Consider the following 15,564-nt stretch of genomic DNA (forward strand, 5'->3'; position numbering starts at 1 on the left):
CAAAGGCTACACAAGTTAGTAGTAAAACTGGAAACAAACTAGTCTCCAGGATCCCACTCCAGCCTCATTTCCTTTACAAACTAGCAGTCCAATTTCTGTCCTTGATTCACCGACTAGGCCTCTAGCCATAAAGGAAAGGCTGAATGAAAAAGAAATTTATTTAATTAAACTAATTACTTTTATTAGAAGGTTATTGTAAGGCAAAGTAAAAGCCCATATGAGGCGCTTTTTGAAAAGAAATACTACATAAATATTTATTTAATAAGAGAACTATCTTTCATTTTATCCCTAGATAGTAAGAGACATTCGTAGTTCTTTTATTTTTTACACAGTTATTAGTATTTATTTTACGCTGCATTTACTCCCAAGCCATAAGGTCTGGTTTTTTCAGTTTCTTCTGGGATATCTTTTTCTTCTGTGCAACTTCCTCTTCTGGTTTAGGAACAATCTGCCCTTTTCAGAAAGGGTCGTCTCAGTGCGGCAGGGAGAGCTCATGTAGGGGTTAATCTGCCCATGAACTCCATACGTTCTGTGCCACATCTTGGGGGCTTTGTTCACCGGGCTGTGCTCAATGACCAGAGAAACTACATGTAAACCCTTAAGATCGGCATTACTCTCTACATTTTTAAGCACGTGCAGGAAAATTTCAGCACTCTCTTTAAGCCACCAACTCCGTGTCCACCCCACCTGCCAACTCCACCATTGTTAACAATGGGATGGCACACATTCCTTCTATAAAGTGACATTCTTCAGACACTGGGCAGTGTTTCAGATGTGCATCCCCTGATGGCCTGGGAAGCTTCAGGAGTGTTGTTAAAGTGAACGTGAAACTCTGAACCTCTTGATTTGCATGATTTTGTGGGGTTTTCTGAGTCAAGTGAATAACCAACCCTTTTCAGAGGTCACCTCTGGCCACTTTTGGTAACAGTGAGACACTCACGATTCAATTCAAAATATTTCCAGCCTAGATTTGTGATGGTCATTCAGAACATTCACATGTTAAGGAACAACAAGCCCAAAATGGAGTCACTTGTGCTAGGCCCATATTAGCAAGCAAGATTTAATGCCTAACCTAACTGCAGTTACAACTTTCCTCAGGAATGTAATCTTAACCAGTCAGTCAGCCTGGAGTTGTCTGGTCAATACCAATGAGGAAATCCTAACAAAATTTCTTGTCCCCAAAGATAGATGACCCTGCCCCAAATAATCTTTTTTTATTTATAAAAAGAGGGGGTGTCCCACCCCCTCTCTTCCTTTAAAAACCTTTTTCTTTCTACAGCCCTCTGGAGCTCCTTTCTACTTGTTAGATGGGATGCTGCCCAATTCATGAATTGATCAATAAAGCCAATTAGCCCTGGCTGGTGTAGCTCAGTGGATTGAGTGCAGGCTGCAAACCAAAGGGTCACCAGTTCGATTCCCAGTCAGGGCACATGACTGGGTTGTGGGCCAGGTCCTCAGTGGGGGCCACATGAGAGGTAACCACACATTGATGTTTCCCTCCCTCTCTTGCTCCCTCCCTTCCCCTCTCTCTAAAAATAAATAAATAAAATCTTTTTTGAAAAGGCAATTATTTCTTTGAAATTTACTCAACTGAATTTTTATATAACACCTATAACAACATGATAGCAACAGAAGTAAATTTCAATATAGTAAGTTGGGATAATACCACAATAACTTATAGGAAAACAATTAATCATTTTTTCCAACATCACAATTTTAACTAGCAATGCCTGAAATCAAAAATTAAGTCACCTCCAAGTATATTCTATTAAGGAATTCAGACATTTAGAAAAGCTTGTGTGCATAAGAAATTGTATATATTAATTAAAAAATACACTGATTATTGGTTAAAAAATCTATGTCCCAGGTCAAAAAATGCTGCAATTCACAGCAACCATGAGAAACACCTGAGGGTATAGGTAATTTTTAAATAAAAATACTTTGATGAATGTATAAGCCATTAAAAGGTTCATACTACACCGATCATTCTTTGCCCAAGTTTTTTCTCTACTTCAAACATATCAGGAGAATGAAAGCCAAGTAGAGGAAAACTCCAGTGATTGGCCTCTTTGACAGGTACCTAATCCCTTTGGATTCAATAGATGACCTAAAAATCTGGGCAAAGGGCAGACAAGTGGAAAATACAAAAACAATTTTCCATAATTCTTAGGAGGGTTCCTCTCATCACTGAACACAGAACTAAGTCAACCCAACCAGCTCATTTCTGTTGAGCAGCATCCACCACTTCCTGACTTTCCAGGATATTGCATTTCTCCATCAGGATTGCTGCAGAGATGGAATTGATAAAAGACTGAATGGAAACTACAAAGTGTTTCTCTTCGGGCTGTGGGATTGTGGGTAATTTTCTAAATTGTTTCCAATGAGAACCATACTTCCTTTATACTCATAAAATAAGTCTATGAATATGCTTCATGAACTGTGAACTGTATACGTGAGTCACATTTTTATTGTTACTTTTATTGACCATTTTAGCCCACATAACTCTCATTTTAATGTAGTTCTTTTCTGGGAATTCCACTTAAATCTGTACGTAAAAGTCTGGCTGGCACGATTTACACATCCAAGTCTGTATATTCCACAACTCTATAATCTTGCAGAGGATATGGTTGTTTTCTGTTTATAATAGACAGTGTCATTTCTTTTTGATTGATTTGGTAATGTAAGGACAATTATCGGCAGGTGGAGAGGCCAAGCTAATCCGCAAAAAGTATCCAAATGCCCATCCTACGTTCCAGAAGTCCCTCTAAAACAAATCCTACATTTCTGACTCAACATATCCTGTCCCTTTATTCTCTTGGAAATGTCCTGAAATCCTCTACAAAGATAGTATCACTAGAGCTCCCTTGGCTTAAAATACATCAAGAACCCTTGCAGAGCTCCATTAGGTTAAATAAGTTTGTGGCTTAACAGCGTTAATTTTCTGCAGAGGTAAAGAGCAGAGGCATCATTCTTTCCTGAATTACATATCCTTAGGTACAAAAATCCAAAATCATGTTTGACACTATCAGAAATACTTAAAGCTACTGCTTTATTTAAAATGAATAGAATTCTATTTCTAATGGACTCTAATCGTTTTAATATTGAGCAGATGTAAAAGCTCTACATCCTCTCAAAAAAAGTAATTCTGGCACAGAAGAAGTAATCCGTTCATATTCTAAGCCTTCTACTGCCCTCTTGTGTACCTCATGTTTACTGAAAAGGTAGCTCACAAAGTAACAGTAATTCTTACTTTCAGAACTACTTCAATGGGATCTCAGAAATTAAAACTCAAAAGAACCTCAAAATGTATCGACACCAGCACACTCATTTCATAGAGGAGCGAAATGAGATCCTAGAGGATTACATAACCTGCTCAAATCCAGATCGCACACTGCAAGCTAATAGAGCAAACCTGGCTGAAGAGAACTTAAACCTCTCAGAGTGCTCATTTCTGTACCGAAACGGAGATGTCGGCGTGGCAGACACAGTGTGGTTTTAGAGTTTCGCGGAACACAGTTTGAATTTTAGAACTCCACTTCACAACCCCTCCCACACCTCCATTTTCCCCATCCATAAATTGGGAAGAATGCAGTATTTTTCGGACTATAAGACGCACCCCTCCCATTTGGGAGGAAATGGGGGTGCATCTTATAGTCCGAATGTAGCTTTGCCTGGCTTACTGGCGGGGAGTGAGGGGGGGCGGTGGAACGGAGGGAGTCACAGGAGGCAGGAGCAGGACCACATTTTTTTGCTTCAACATTTTTTTTCCTATTTTCCTCCTCTAAAACCTAGGTGCGTCTCATGGTCGGGTGCATCACATAGTCCAAAAAACATGGTAATTATTGCAAGGTACTGAGATAATTCAACATGACAATGATCATCAAGCCCTCGGCATAAATATCTGCAACATGGCAATACACTAAGTGGTTATACAACTATAAAAATACATAGGAAATTGTTTCTAAATCCTTACGAACTTGAGACCTCTGGACAAAGGTGTTCTAAAATAACATAGGAAGGCACGTACATGTGAACATCTTCAAAACTGGCACAAAATAAAACTTGAAAAAATAAAGCTAGTTTTTCTAATGCTTGTGTTTCTTCGATGACCATATCTATACTTTTTTTAATGCAAATGAAGTTCTGAGAGAAAACACCACACAGCAGACGCTGTATATGAGAGATGAAGCGATGAACAGGGTCCTGGAGGAGGGTCACAGAAAAACAAACCAGAACTTGGGGCCCCAGTGTGAAGGCACGATTTCTGTGACTCCTTTGCTAAGGGCCCTTCCTTCATGGCTGCAAAGCCAAGAGCCAGCCTGGAAAGGTGGAGGCAGGAATTTTAGCCCTGGCCTTGCTAATAATTAGCTACATCAGTGTGGGCTGGTCGTTTCATCTCTGCTTCCCTTTCTTGACCTGTAAAATAAAATCATCCTCTACCTAGTAAAATCCTATAGTATGGTGGTATAAAGAATGTGGAAAAGTGTAAACTCAAAAGTGCTTTAATAAAGTAATGTTAAATTTGTTATCGTAAACTTAATTTAAACTAATAAAAATACTGTCACTAAACTGGGGAAGAAAAACCAAACTTAGAAAGTTGAAGGCATCTCAGATTATAGGATTCTGTCAAACAGCACTCCACTCCCTTGAAATCCCTCCTTCCGTGCTATAATTCCACCAGCTTTTGATGGAGATTACTCCAAAACTTCTGGCAACACATAAATCTTTGATGCTTAAATAAATTTCACTCAAGGGTACGCTGATAGCAGTATTGACAGCTTATCCCTGACTCTATACCACAAAATAAACATGCCAGAGCAGGGTAAAGGCAATCCGTCTCAGTGTGCCATGAAAATGACAAATACTGGTTACTTTGTGACTTACAGCTGAGGTAATCCACCCTGATAGTGATGGTCAAGTGCTGTGAGCCGCTCTGTTCTGGTTTTATATGTGGCCTGAGAGAAGATACACACTGTGCTGGTAACAAGCACTGGTTGATGATCCACAGATTTCAAACATCAGAAAGGGGCATTCCTGGAGTTGACAGTGTAGTAGACAAGAAGAGGCACTGACATAAACTCACTTGTAAGGTAGAAAGTGATAGCGCCCTGCTGGACGTTGGGCTGGGGTGCACTGCTTACAACTGTGGGCTCTTGGTTAACTACCCATCAACAAGTTAACTCAAGCTCTGGGTTCCACCCAATGGTCATACCACACTTGCATCCAGAGTGCTGGAATAAAAGTGCTGTCAGAAACAAAACAAAAGCCCCATCTACATAAGTACAAAAGGCAGCTCACCGTGAAACACGCTGTTGTCCACCAGAAAATGCCTGCGGTACTGCACACAGTTCCTTCTCTCCAAGTTCCAGTAACTCATTGTCAGGAGATTTCTGGCACGGCATCAAAACCAAATTGCCCTGTCAAGGGAAATAGAGTGAGAGAACGATGAAGAAAATGACAGCCACACGCCCACACTGGTAACATAATGCCATTAGTTACCCGCAGTACGGGCAACACCGGCGGCATACAACTCCTCCACGCACAGAGCTGGAATCCCCCAGGTCCTACAAATTTCTCACGAGTCTTCCCCAGGGGCGGAATGTCATTTAACATATAGCTGCTGCCTACAGAGAAAGTAAATCTAACAGGAAACAAATTTCAGGACTGGTTTATGTGCTCCAGGCCTCAGCCATATTCAGCCAGGACCCAAACTCATCAATGCTCGAATCTTCTTAGGATGTTGCAGTAGCAGGAAGGGAAGGGACTAACAGAAGAGCTACTGTCACTACTCCCAGCTGCTGAATTTTCTGTCAGTGCCTACCTGCCTCTGGTGGATTATGCAGTCCGTGGAGATTTTAGAGATTATAATAGTGTCCATGTAGCCCTGGAGAAGCCAAACCCAGTAACAAAGTTTGCCTCCCAGCCCTGGTTCAGTGCACCGAGTGTTGGCCTGGGAACAGAAAGGTCGCTGGTTTGACTCCCGATCAGGGCACATGCCTGGGATGCAGGCCAGGTCCCCCGTTGGGGGCGTGCGAAAGGCAACCAACTGATGTTTCTCTCACATATCAATGTTTTTCTCCCTCTCTTATTGCCTCCTTCCCCCCTCTCTAAAAATAAATAAAGATGCCCTGGTTGGTGCGGCTCATTGGATTGAGCACCAGACTGAGAAGCAACGGGTAGCTGGTCAGATTCCCAGTCAGGGCACATGCCTGTGTTGCGGGGCCAGGTCCCCAGTCGGGGTGCACAAGAGGCAACCACACATTGATGTTTCTCTCCTTTCTTTCTCCCTCTTTCCCCCTCTTTCTAAAAATAAGTAAATAGAATCTTTAAAAACTAAAAAATAAAAATAAAGAAATAAAATCTTTTCAAAAATAAAAATAAACAAAAGAATTTTTAAAAACGTTGCCTCCCTCTGTGGGATTCTTTACAGATGTCCGTTTAGGATCACTCGGGGCTGGCTCTGCCCAGGCTGAACTCACTGGTGTAACTGGAGTTGGGCACAGGCCCCAAGTACGGTGACCAATCACACTGCCTGTCCCTCATCGGGCTTGCCCTCCACAGACAGAGAAACGTGAGGCTAACTAGAGCAAGGACTTGAAAAGCAGAGATCCGAACTGATGAACTAGACTCCTCCAAAAGCTGATGTGCATAACCCTGAACAAAGCCCCCTTTGTTCACAGGATTTGGCTAAAGTAACTTTTCAGAATTCCAACTTCTTCTCTGGTCACAGAATAAAGCCAGGCAAAACCAAGCAAGGCTGGCATGATGGGAAAACCACAGGTGGAAAACAATTTGTCATCCATCCCATTAAAACGATCTAGAGTTTTATAAAGGTACTCCAGGATGAAGCCAGCCCCTTGGTGAAAAAAGTAAATAAATAATCAGAGCTTTGTCTATTCATTTAGGGAACAATTGGGGAAGGCTCCCAAAGCTTTTGCCTGAGTTTTCCCTGGCTCCCTCAGGCTCATTCTTAACCCTCCCCAATGGTGATCTAATCTCACTAACTCCAGCCTATCTTACCTTTCCTCTGGCTCCAGGTTCTTCTAGTTTCATCCCCTCCTGGCTAAGTCTGGCTGTCTCCTACTCCCTGAGGCTGAAAATGAGTCCCAGCACACTAAGATAAAATGTCCTAGGGACCCAATTGTAAAATGGGACAGAAAACAGAAAATTACGGCAACAACCTCCCTCACCTGCGCTTTCCTCGCTCCACCCTGTACTGCATACTACCAAGATCTCTTCTGTAAAAAAGAATGTAGGTACATAAATAATGCAGCTATACATGCTCATTATTTGTTTCAGAGAACTGGTGAAATTTATCAAGTTGTTTTAAAAACTGAAAGTTCCTTCTCCCTCATTTAATGTCCTTTTCCTGGAATGACCAGTTTTGTTTCATGTGTATCATTCCAGTTCTTTTTCTATGCAGTTATATATGCATATTTGCATATTTTCCTGCACATATATGCATACATGTGCATATTTGCATATTTTATGTGTATATATATGTATATTTTATATATACACATATGCATGCAATTTTGAAGACAAAATAGTCTATATTTTTTTAAAGAATTTTTTCCAAGAATTGGAAAGAATTTCAGTAATATCAGTAGTAACTATTTCCTACAAAGAGTGTATTTATAATTTATATTAGAAATATTTTAAGTCACATGGAATTAAAGAAGACCCTGTCTGTATTCATGATCAGTTTTCCTCACTAACCTGATCTTATGATTTCACATGTCATTCTTTATTTTGCATTATTTGTTCATTCTCAGTCCAGGGAAGGTTAGTGGAATCAGAAGAAGAAAAAACAGCCCTGGCTGGTGTGGCTCAGTGGATTGAGTGCTGACCTGCGAACCAAAGGGTCTCTTATTTGATTCCCAGTCAGGGCACATGCCTGCGTTGTAGGCCAGGTCCCCAGTTGGGGGATGTGTGAGAGACGATTTTTCTCCCTCTGTTTCTCCCTCCCTTCCCCTAGCGAAAGGAAGGAAGGAAGGAAAGAAGAAAGAAAAGAAGGAAAGAAGAAAGGAAGGAAACCAGCTAATATAGAAAAAAAGAAACACAGGAAGTATCTTGAGTACTAAACATTTGTCAATGCTTTTAAAACTCTCCAAAGGAAAAAGAAATCCTCCACACCAACACCCATTTGCTTTTAACCAGAGCCCCCCTAAGAAAAAGATCGCAGGGGCAGGCATCTGCTGGTTGCCTTCTCCCACTGTCTGTCCATGAGATCTAGGTGGTGTCAGCTTCAGACCGATTCAAGTGAGCCTGTGGCTCGGGCTTGACGAGTCAGAGAACTGCATCACCCATTGCACGGGAGGGGCGCATGGCTCACTCCTGACCACTGAGAGTCGGGCATGAATTTCTGTTTGAACTGTTGTAGAAACTTCCTTTTGTGTTGGACTTGAAGTTGTGAGACTGTGTGTTTATGAAGCCTCAAAATCTGGATTTCCTGGCAGCCAAGGGAAAATCTGTGTGAACTGAATCCAATCCAGAGGAATGGCTATCACTCTGGTGACACCTGACGCTAGAGCTACTGCTGCACCCTGTAGTTAACTGAACCAATGCATTTCCCTGTTTAAATTTGTTCAGTCTTGTTTAAGCAGCATTGTGTTGGGTTTTCAGTCACTTGCAACCGAAGACTCCTAACTGATGAAATGTGTCAGTAGAGCCAAGTGTAAAGGAACCCATCTGGCAGTCAGTCACCAGCTCTCTATTCTCGTTTCAATCTAACAACTGATTCACTGGGGAATCTTGGGCAAGTTTTTTGAACTGGTCCTCTGAGAGTTTCAAAACATGCCTATGGAGTTGCTTGGGCTTTCCCTAGGGATATGCTACATTCAAGCCCTTTGTTGTGGGAGCAAAGGATTCCCTCACACACTCTGAAGATACTTAAGCAGAATAAAACCTGAAATCTTATCTTCATCTTCACTGTTTTTACACATGAGACAAATCTCTATCACTGCTTTAACAGGAGTTTCATGAAAGACTACAAATCTGTTTAAGTCACTTAAATGACTGAATAAAGGACAAACTATATGGAAATCAGAATTCTAACACTAATGGGAAAAAAAGAAATATGGAAATATATATATTACAGTAGAGGAATTTATACTACTCAATACATGCTGACTACTATCTCCACCTCTATCTACTGCCAGAATTGCCACAACCACCCATTCTCCTCTGGCACACCTCTTCCAAAAACCAACACTCCCACTCCCTCACCTTCTATCTTAATAATAATATATTATTTGCAAATCACTTAATGGTTTATACAATACCTCCATTTGTATCTTGTGTTTTTCTACATGACCCTTACAATAACTCTAAGAGTAATGCATTATTACATGTGAGATCAAAGAGGCTAATAGGAAACAGCAGGTTGCAAACCCAGGTCTTCTGACTACAAATCCACTGTCCCCAGTCCAGGGCCACACTGTGTTTCCTTCCGACACTCTGCTTCCCTACGAAAAGAGCCCAGTGGTATTACTCATGCTAGACAAGACTAATTCTTTCCCACCTCTACCACTCAATCCCACTCCACCATGGGCCAACGAAGAACAGACGAGAGGATGTGACTAAATGAAATGTTACTTATTTGAAAAATACATTACTTATTCCTCCAGCCAGGAGCTGTTGGAGTATACAGATTGCAGGGGATCAGAGCAAAGTGTTGGTCCTTGGACTATCAAACAGTGGAAGTTTTCTTTGCAATGAAGTTTGAGTGAGCTACTTGGATCAAGTTCAGAAACACCAAGGCCATGTTTTCTAGCCACACATCATCTCAAGAGCTCATGTGTTCTCCAAATTGCTAACAACGGGAAAGAAGGCTATAGCCATAAAATGAAACATAATGTATAAACTCACCCTCTTTTTGGAAAAAGAGTAACTAGTTCATGGGCTGTGGTAAGGCATCGGGGACAATGGGAAACTGCCTGACTGGGGAGTCAAGAGGCCAGAGTGGCAGCCCAGTCCTCCTTCTAATGAAACTGTGTCAGGGGAATCTCGTCACTCCCCTGTGCTTTAGCTGCCTCATCTATGTAACCAAAAACGGTGGGAGTGAATGAGATGGTCTCTCAGAGCTCTCAACCTTAATATTTCACGTTGCATTAATAGGTACGATGGAAAACCCCTCCCTAATATGCCAATCCATTTACCTTTAACTATAAACTAACGCAGACCTGACAAACCACAGAGTTAACTCCCATGAGTAGTATAATATTTAACTTATATGAAAAAGTGCTGATTTCCTTCTCATTAAGCCTTGCTGAGACAAAAGACATAATAGGCTCTGACAGTAATATATGTAAAACATTAAGTGCTTAGAAACTTTAAAAAGGTCCCAAAATTATGTCCTGCACCTCATAGCCTCTGTATCCAGGTAACCCTTAGCACTGAGATTTAAACTATAGACAGTTCCCAACTTATGATGATTTGACTTATGATTTTCCAATTTTACAATGGCTTGAATATGATACCCGCACAACCACTGTTTTTAAATTTCAGTACAATATTCAATTTATTCAGCACTTTATTAGAAAATAGCTTTGTGTTAGATGACCTGCCCCAACTGTTAGTGTTCTGAGCATGTTGAAGGTAGGCTAGGCCAAGATGTGACGGTCGGTGGGTTAGGTATGTATTAAATGCGTTTTTGACTTAAAATATTACCAACTGACAATGGGTATGCCCGGACATAGCGCCATGGTAAATCAAGGAGCATCTGTAAATCCAGTTAAAAGGTAAGATTTCAAAGAAAGCTGCTCCTTCTCGTATTTCTTCACTGATTTTAAGACAAATTAGGAGAATTACACAGCTCAAGAATGGGGTGGGAGGGGCCAAGGCACTTCTTCCTCGGGCCCAGGCCCAGGCGGACAGCTTCTAAAGCAGTCTAGAAGCCTGGGTTAGGCACAGGACCCGGTCAGAGGGGCCCCAGTCCCCTCCCCAGCTGGCAGGTCACTCTCCTTCTCTTCCCAGCGTGGCGGGTCCCCTCCCCCACTTCCCGCAGGTTTCTAAGCATTGCCAAACTGGTTGTTAAAAGGCTCAGCAAACAGCCTAATTCCATAGCTAGCCCCCTCCCAGCTCCGCACACAAAGGGATAGACATAAAAGGGTACTGTGTTCATTTTTCAAAGTTCACAAGAGACACTACCAACCACCAAGGTCCTAGTGTGTGCTCTCTGTAGTTTCTAGCTCTGTGCATGGTGGTCACGAATCTAGTCTGTATGTTGTCAATCATTTGATAATTGTTAAGATTTGCTTGATGACATAGTTTGAGGTCACTTGTTATACATTTCTACGTATGTTTGAAAATAATGTGTTATGCAGTTCTGAGAGGTGGTGATCTTTACATGTCTATCAGCTCAAACTCACCAACTGTATCATTCAAATCTTGTATGTGGTAATTATCTCTTTCCCACTTTGTCGAGAACTGAGAAGTCAGTTCAATCTCACTGGGAATGTACACCGTTATGTTTCTCGTTGTAGTGCTGTCAGCTTTTGTTCACTGTACATTGGGGCCACGTTATTGGACACACACAGGTTTTTTATATTTCTGAATTGCAACTCTTTAACCAGTTTGACCCTCGTTGTCTCTAGAAATCTGGGAGGGCAAAATAGGCTGTTTTTTGTCTCATGTCAATATTGCCAGCTTCCTTTTGTTTTTTCACCACGTATTTATTTCTGTTATCTTACTTTCAACCTTTCTGTACCCTTGTAGTTTAGATGTGTCTTTTACAAATAGCATACATCTGAATTTTCATTTTTCATCCACTCAATCTTTGGTACCTTTAGATGTGTTATAATTACTGATACGTATGGGTTTGTTTCTGCATCTTGTTTTGTGCTTGCTATCTGTCTTGCCTACTTTATCCTTCTTTCCTCAGCTTCCTTTACTTTTCAAGATTTATTTACTTTTCTCATTTCAATTTTCCCCATTAGCTAGGAAGGTATTCGTTCTTTTAATAAATTTTAGTGACTACCTTAGAAATTTTAACATGCATGTTTCACTTATAAAAGTCTAAATTTAATCAATACCTTCATCTTCCTCCTGAACTATGCAAAAACTTTAGAAGGTATTAACTAACTCCTTTTGCTTCTCCAACTACGTCACTGAAAACATCGTTATCATTATTTTATACAGTCAATATGTGTTTAACTTACAAATTTTCCCTTTCTTTGCTCTTTATTACTTCCTGTTTCTGAGACCTCTACCTGGGAATAATATTCTTCTTCCTGAAGTATAATTGCCTCTTGAGCAAGGTGGGAGTTAGGGATGCTGACCCCCACGCAGTTGAAAACCCACTTATAACTTTGCATCCACGGATTCGACAAACTGCAAATTGAAACCGCAATTGGGAATGCAAAATTACTGTTTTCCATCCAGGGTTGGTTGAATCCTCAGAGGCAAAATCCACAGTTAGGATGGGCTAACTGCATTTATTGAAAAAAACCCCACGTGTAGGAGGACCTGCACAGTTCAACCCGATTTTATTCAAGGATCAACTGGATACCTCTTTAGAAAGGATCTGCTAGAACCCACCATCTAGGTTTTTGTAAGTCTGAAAAAGTCTTTATGTTGTCCTTATTTTTTAAAGATTTTTTAAATGACTCTGGCGGGTAAGGCTTAATGGATTGAGCGCTGGCCTGCAAACCGAAAGGTCACCAGCTCGATTCCCAGGCAGGGTACATGCCTGGGTTGCAGGCCAAGCCCCAAGTTGGGGGTGTGTAAGAGGCAACTGATTGATGTTTCTCTCCCTCCCTTCGCCTCTCTCTGAAAAGTAAATAAATAAAATCTTTATAAAAAAGATTTTTTAAATGAAATAGAATACTGAAATAACAGTTAATTTCTGACAGCTCATGAAAGATAATATTCCACTGTCTTCTGGTTTCTACTGTCACACTGTCAGGGTAATTTGTCGTGTCTTTCAGGACAAGCTGCCTCTTCTCTCTGACCTTGCTGAAAATCTTTTATCTTTTGTGTTCTGAAATTTAATTACATTATGTCTATGTGCAGATTTCTTTTCAGTGATCCTGATTGGGATTCATACGATTTCATGAATATGTAAAGTGATGGATGCTTTTTATCATTGGTCCTTGAAAATTCTCTAATATTATCTCTCTAAATGATGCCTCTTCCCATTTTCTCTCTTCTCATTCTGAAACTGTAATTAAACTTACGTTGAATATGAATTCTCTGTCTTCCACATTGATTAACCTTTCTTTTTTTTTTTTTTTACAGTTTGTTTTATTCTCATTTGAGAGAGAGGGGAAGGGAGAGAGAGAAACATCGATGTGAGAGAGAACACCAATGGGCCACATCCCACATGCGCCCCCACCAGGGATAAAGCCCACAACCCAGGCATGTGTCCTGGCCAGGAATTGAACTGGCAACCTATTAGTTACAGGACTATGGTCCAACCAACTGAGCCAAAGCGGCCAGAGCTGATTAATCCTTCCTTTGAATTTCTCACTATTTTGCCTCTTTGCACTGCCATCTGAAAATTTTCTTCAGAGCTATCATTCAGTTGACTATTTCCTTTTCTACTTGGATAAATCTATTAAATCCATTCACTGAGTCATTATTTTTAAATTATATTTTTAGCTGCAAGTTCTATTTAGTTCTTTTTCATATCAGCTTAGTCATTATAGTTTCTTGTTCTCAGTTCATATCTTGTTTAGTGATTTTTTTTCTATGAGATGCTCATTTTCCTTCTAATTTTATTGGTGGGGATTTTTCAAAGTCAGGCATAACAAGAGACTTCTCCAAAAGAGAGAAAAAAGATTGTTTCTGCTCTGTACCAGGGACGTTTCCAATGTAGAAATTCTTTAAGTCAATTTCACCTTGAGGCTTTCTGTCCACCTAAGTTTCCACGATTCCAGACCAGCATTAAAGCTGGTTTAAGATCACAGATTCTCAGGCCTAAATATTAGGCATCTGCTCAGTAGCTAGGTTTTTTTATTTGATTGTTTTTAAGCTTTTATTTATTTATTTTTAGAGAGAATGGGAGAGAAACATCAATTCATCGCCTCTCACATGCTGGTACCTGGCCGCAGCCCAGTCATGTGCCCTGACTGGGAATCAAACCAGCGACCTTCCAGTTCTCAGGATGGCACTCAGTTCACTGACCCACACCAACCAGGGTAGTAGCTAGGTTTTTGATAGGTGATTTTTCTTGTAGCCTTCTAGGATTGGAAAGAGTAAATGATATTTTTGGGTTTTGTTTTTATTCTGATTCACCCTTAGACTGAGGAAAAAGCCTTTGGAAGTCCCAGCTTTATGACTGAAGGATATACACCCTCTCAGATGTCTCACCTTGTCTCTCCTGTACCCCTAGGCCATAAAAAAGAGAAGTGCAAGTTAAACTGGTTTGGCAAATGTCCTCAAGGCAAAGGGCAGCTTCACTGCTCAGCAGACCTCTCTTTGCTTAGCTTTTAGCTTACATACTCACTACTTCCTTGCTGGTTCATTGCATTTAAGAAAATGCTCTTTCTGTTGCATCCCGCATTTTTAAATGTTTCAGCAGGAGAGTAGGTAAACTACACTGGCGCACACACTGGGATGTCACACTCAAAGCCACAGAGCCCGTGCAGTTCGGCAGCCCTATCTGGACCTGTTCAAGCCCCAAACACAGGAGTTCAGTGCCCGCCACTTGGAAATAACTGCTGATATTTTTTAGTGCATCTTACATGCCAGGTTTTGTGGTAAACATCTTACATGTCTTATTTTACTTAATCCTTACAACAGTCCCAAGGGCAAGGTATAATTATTATCCACATTTTACAAACAGAGGAACTGAAACACAGAGAGGTTAAGTAATACATAACAGTAATGGTATTTGAACTAAAAAAAAAAATGTAACTCCAAAGATGGCACTCAAGATCTATGTAATTTTGCTTCCTAATAAATAATGAACATAAGAGAGGGAACGAGAGAGTATGAAAGAGCGAGGACGCTGCCAAGGTATCGCAGTCAGTAATGGAATCCAGACTTCCCCACCTACAGCCCACTGCACTTTCCTATACTCATGGCAAGACTAGCATATTTCCATCACTTTCCATACATTCCTTCTTTTTAAAAGTGGTACGCAGAGCGGACTGGATTGAAGAAAACAACACCCAAAGGAATGACTGGTAATTAGATTTCAACTCTCAGCTGCCATCAATCTTTAAATCTAGCTTTTGATTACCTTTGAAGCGTCTTTTTCCTGATGACACACTAGCAGATTTTTTTTAATAATTCTAATTTCATCTACATATGTGTAGTTCAAAAAAAATCCTCGATTCATACGAATTGTCTCTAAACCAGTGATTTCTAAGCTTTTTACACTTGATCTTAGCCAAAAGGCCCAGAAGTGATTTCTAAGCTTTTTAAATATTGGAAATGGAACTTAGGGTAGCTCTATACCCAATTCCTTCATAAATAAGAAAATCCAGTCTCAGAAAGCATCCTTCCCAGAGAAGGGCACATTTCCACAATTAAACCTCTAGTCAACACCTTCCCTCCTTTCCCACTTTACAGCAGGGTAAGTAGGGAAAGTGAAATGTTGAAATTTGATAGAAGTGT

The 15,564-nt window shown here is 40.7% G+C and overlaps 1 protein-coding gene across 1 annotated transcript in view; it reads right to left on the bottom strand.

Annotated features, from left to right (window-relative positions):
• PLCH1 (phospholipase C eta 1) overlaps positions 1-15,564 on the bottom strand; it is a 171,845-nt gene that overhangs the window by 151,407 nt on the left and 4,874 nt on the right. Inside the window, exon 2 of the mRNA XM_045197138.3 lies at positions 5,299-5,417. Coding sequence (XP_045053073.2) covers positions 5,299-5,377 — 79 coding nt within the window. The 5' untranslated portion in view covers positions 5,378-5,417. The remainder of the gene's footprint in view (positions 1-5,298; positions 5,418-15,564) is intronic.

This window comes from Desmodus rotundus, chromosome 2 (genome assembly GCF_022682495.2).
Source record: "Desmodus rotundus isolate HL8 chromosome 2, HLdesRot8A.1, whole genome shotgun sequence".
In the NCBI taxonomy this organism is placed as follows: Eukaryota; Metazoa; Chordata; class Mammalia; order Chiroptera; family Phyllostomidae; genus Desmodus; species Desmodus rotundus.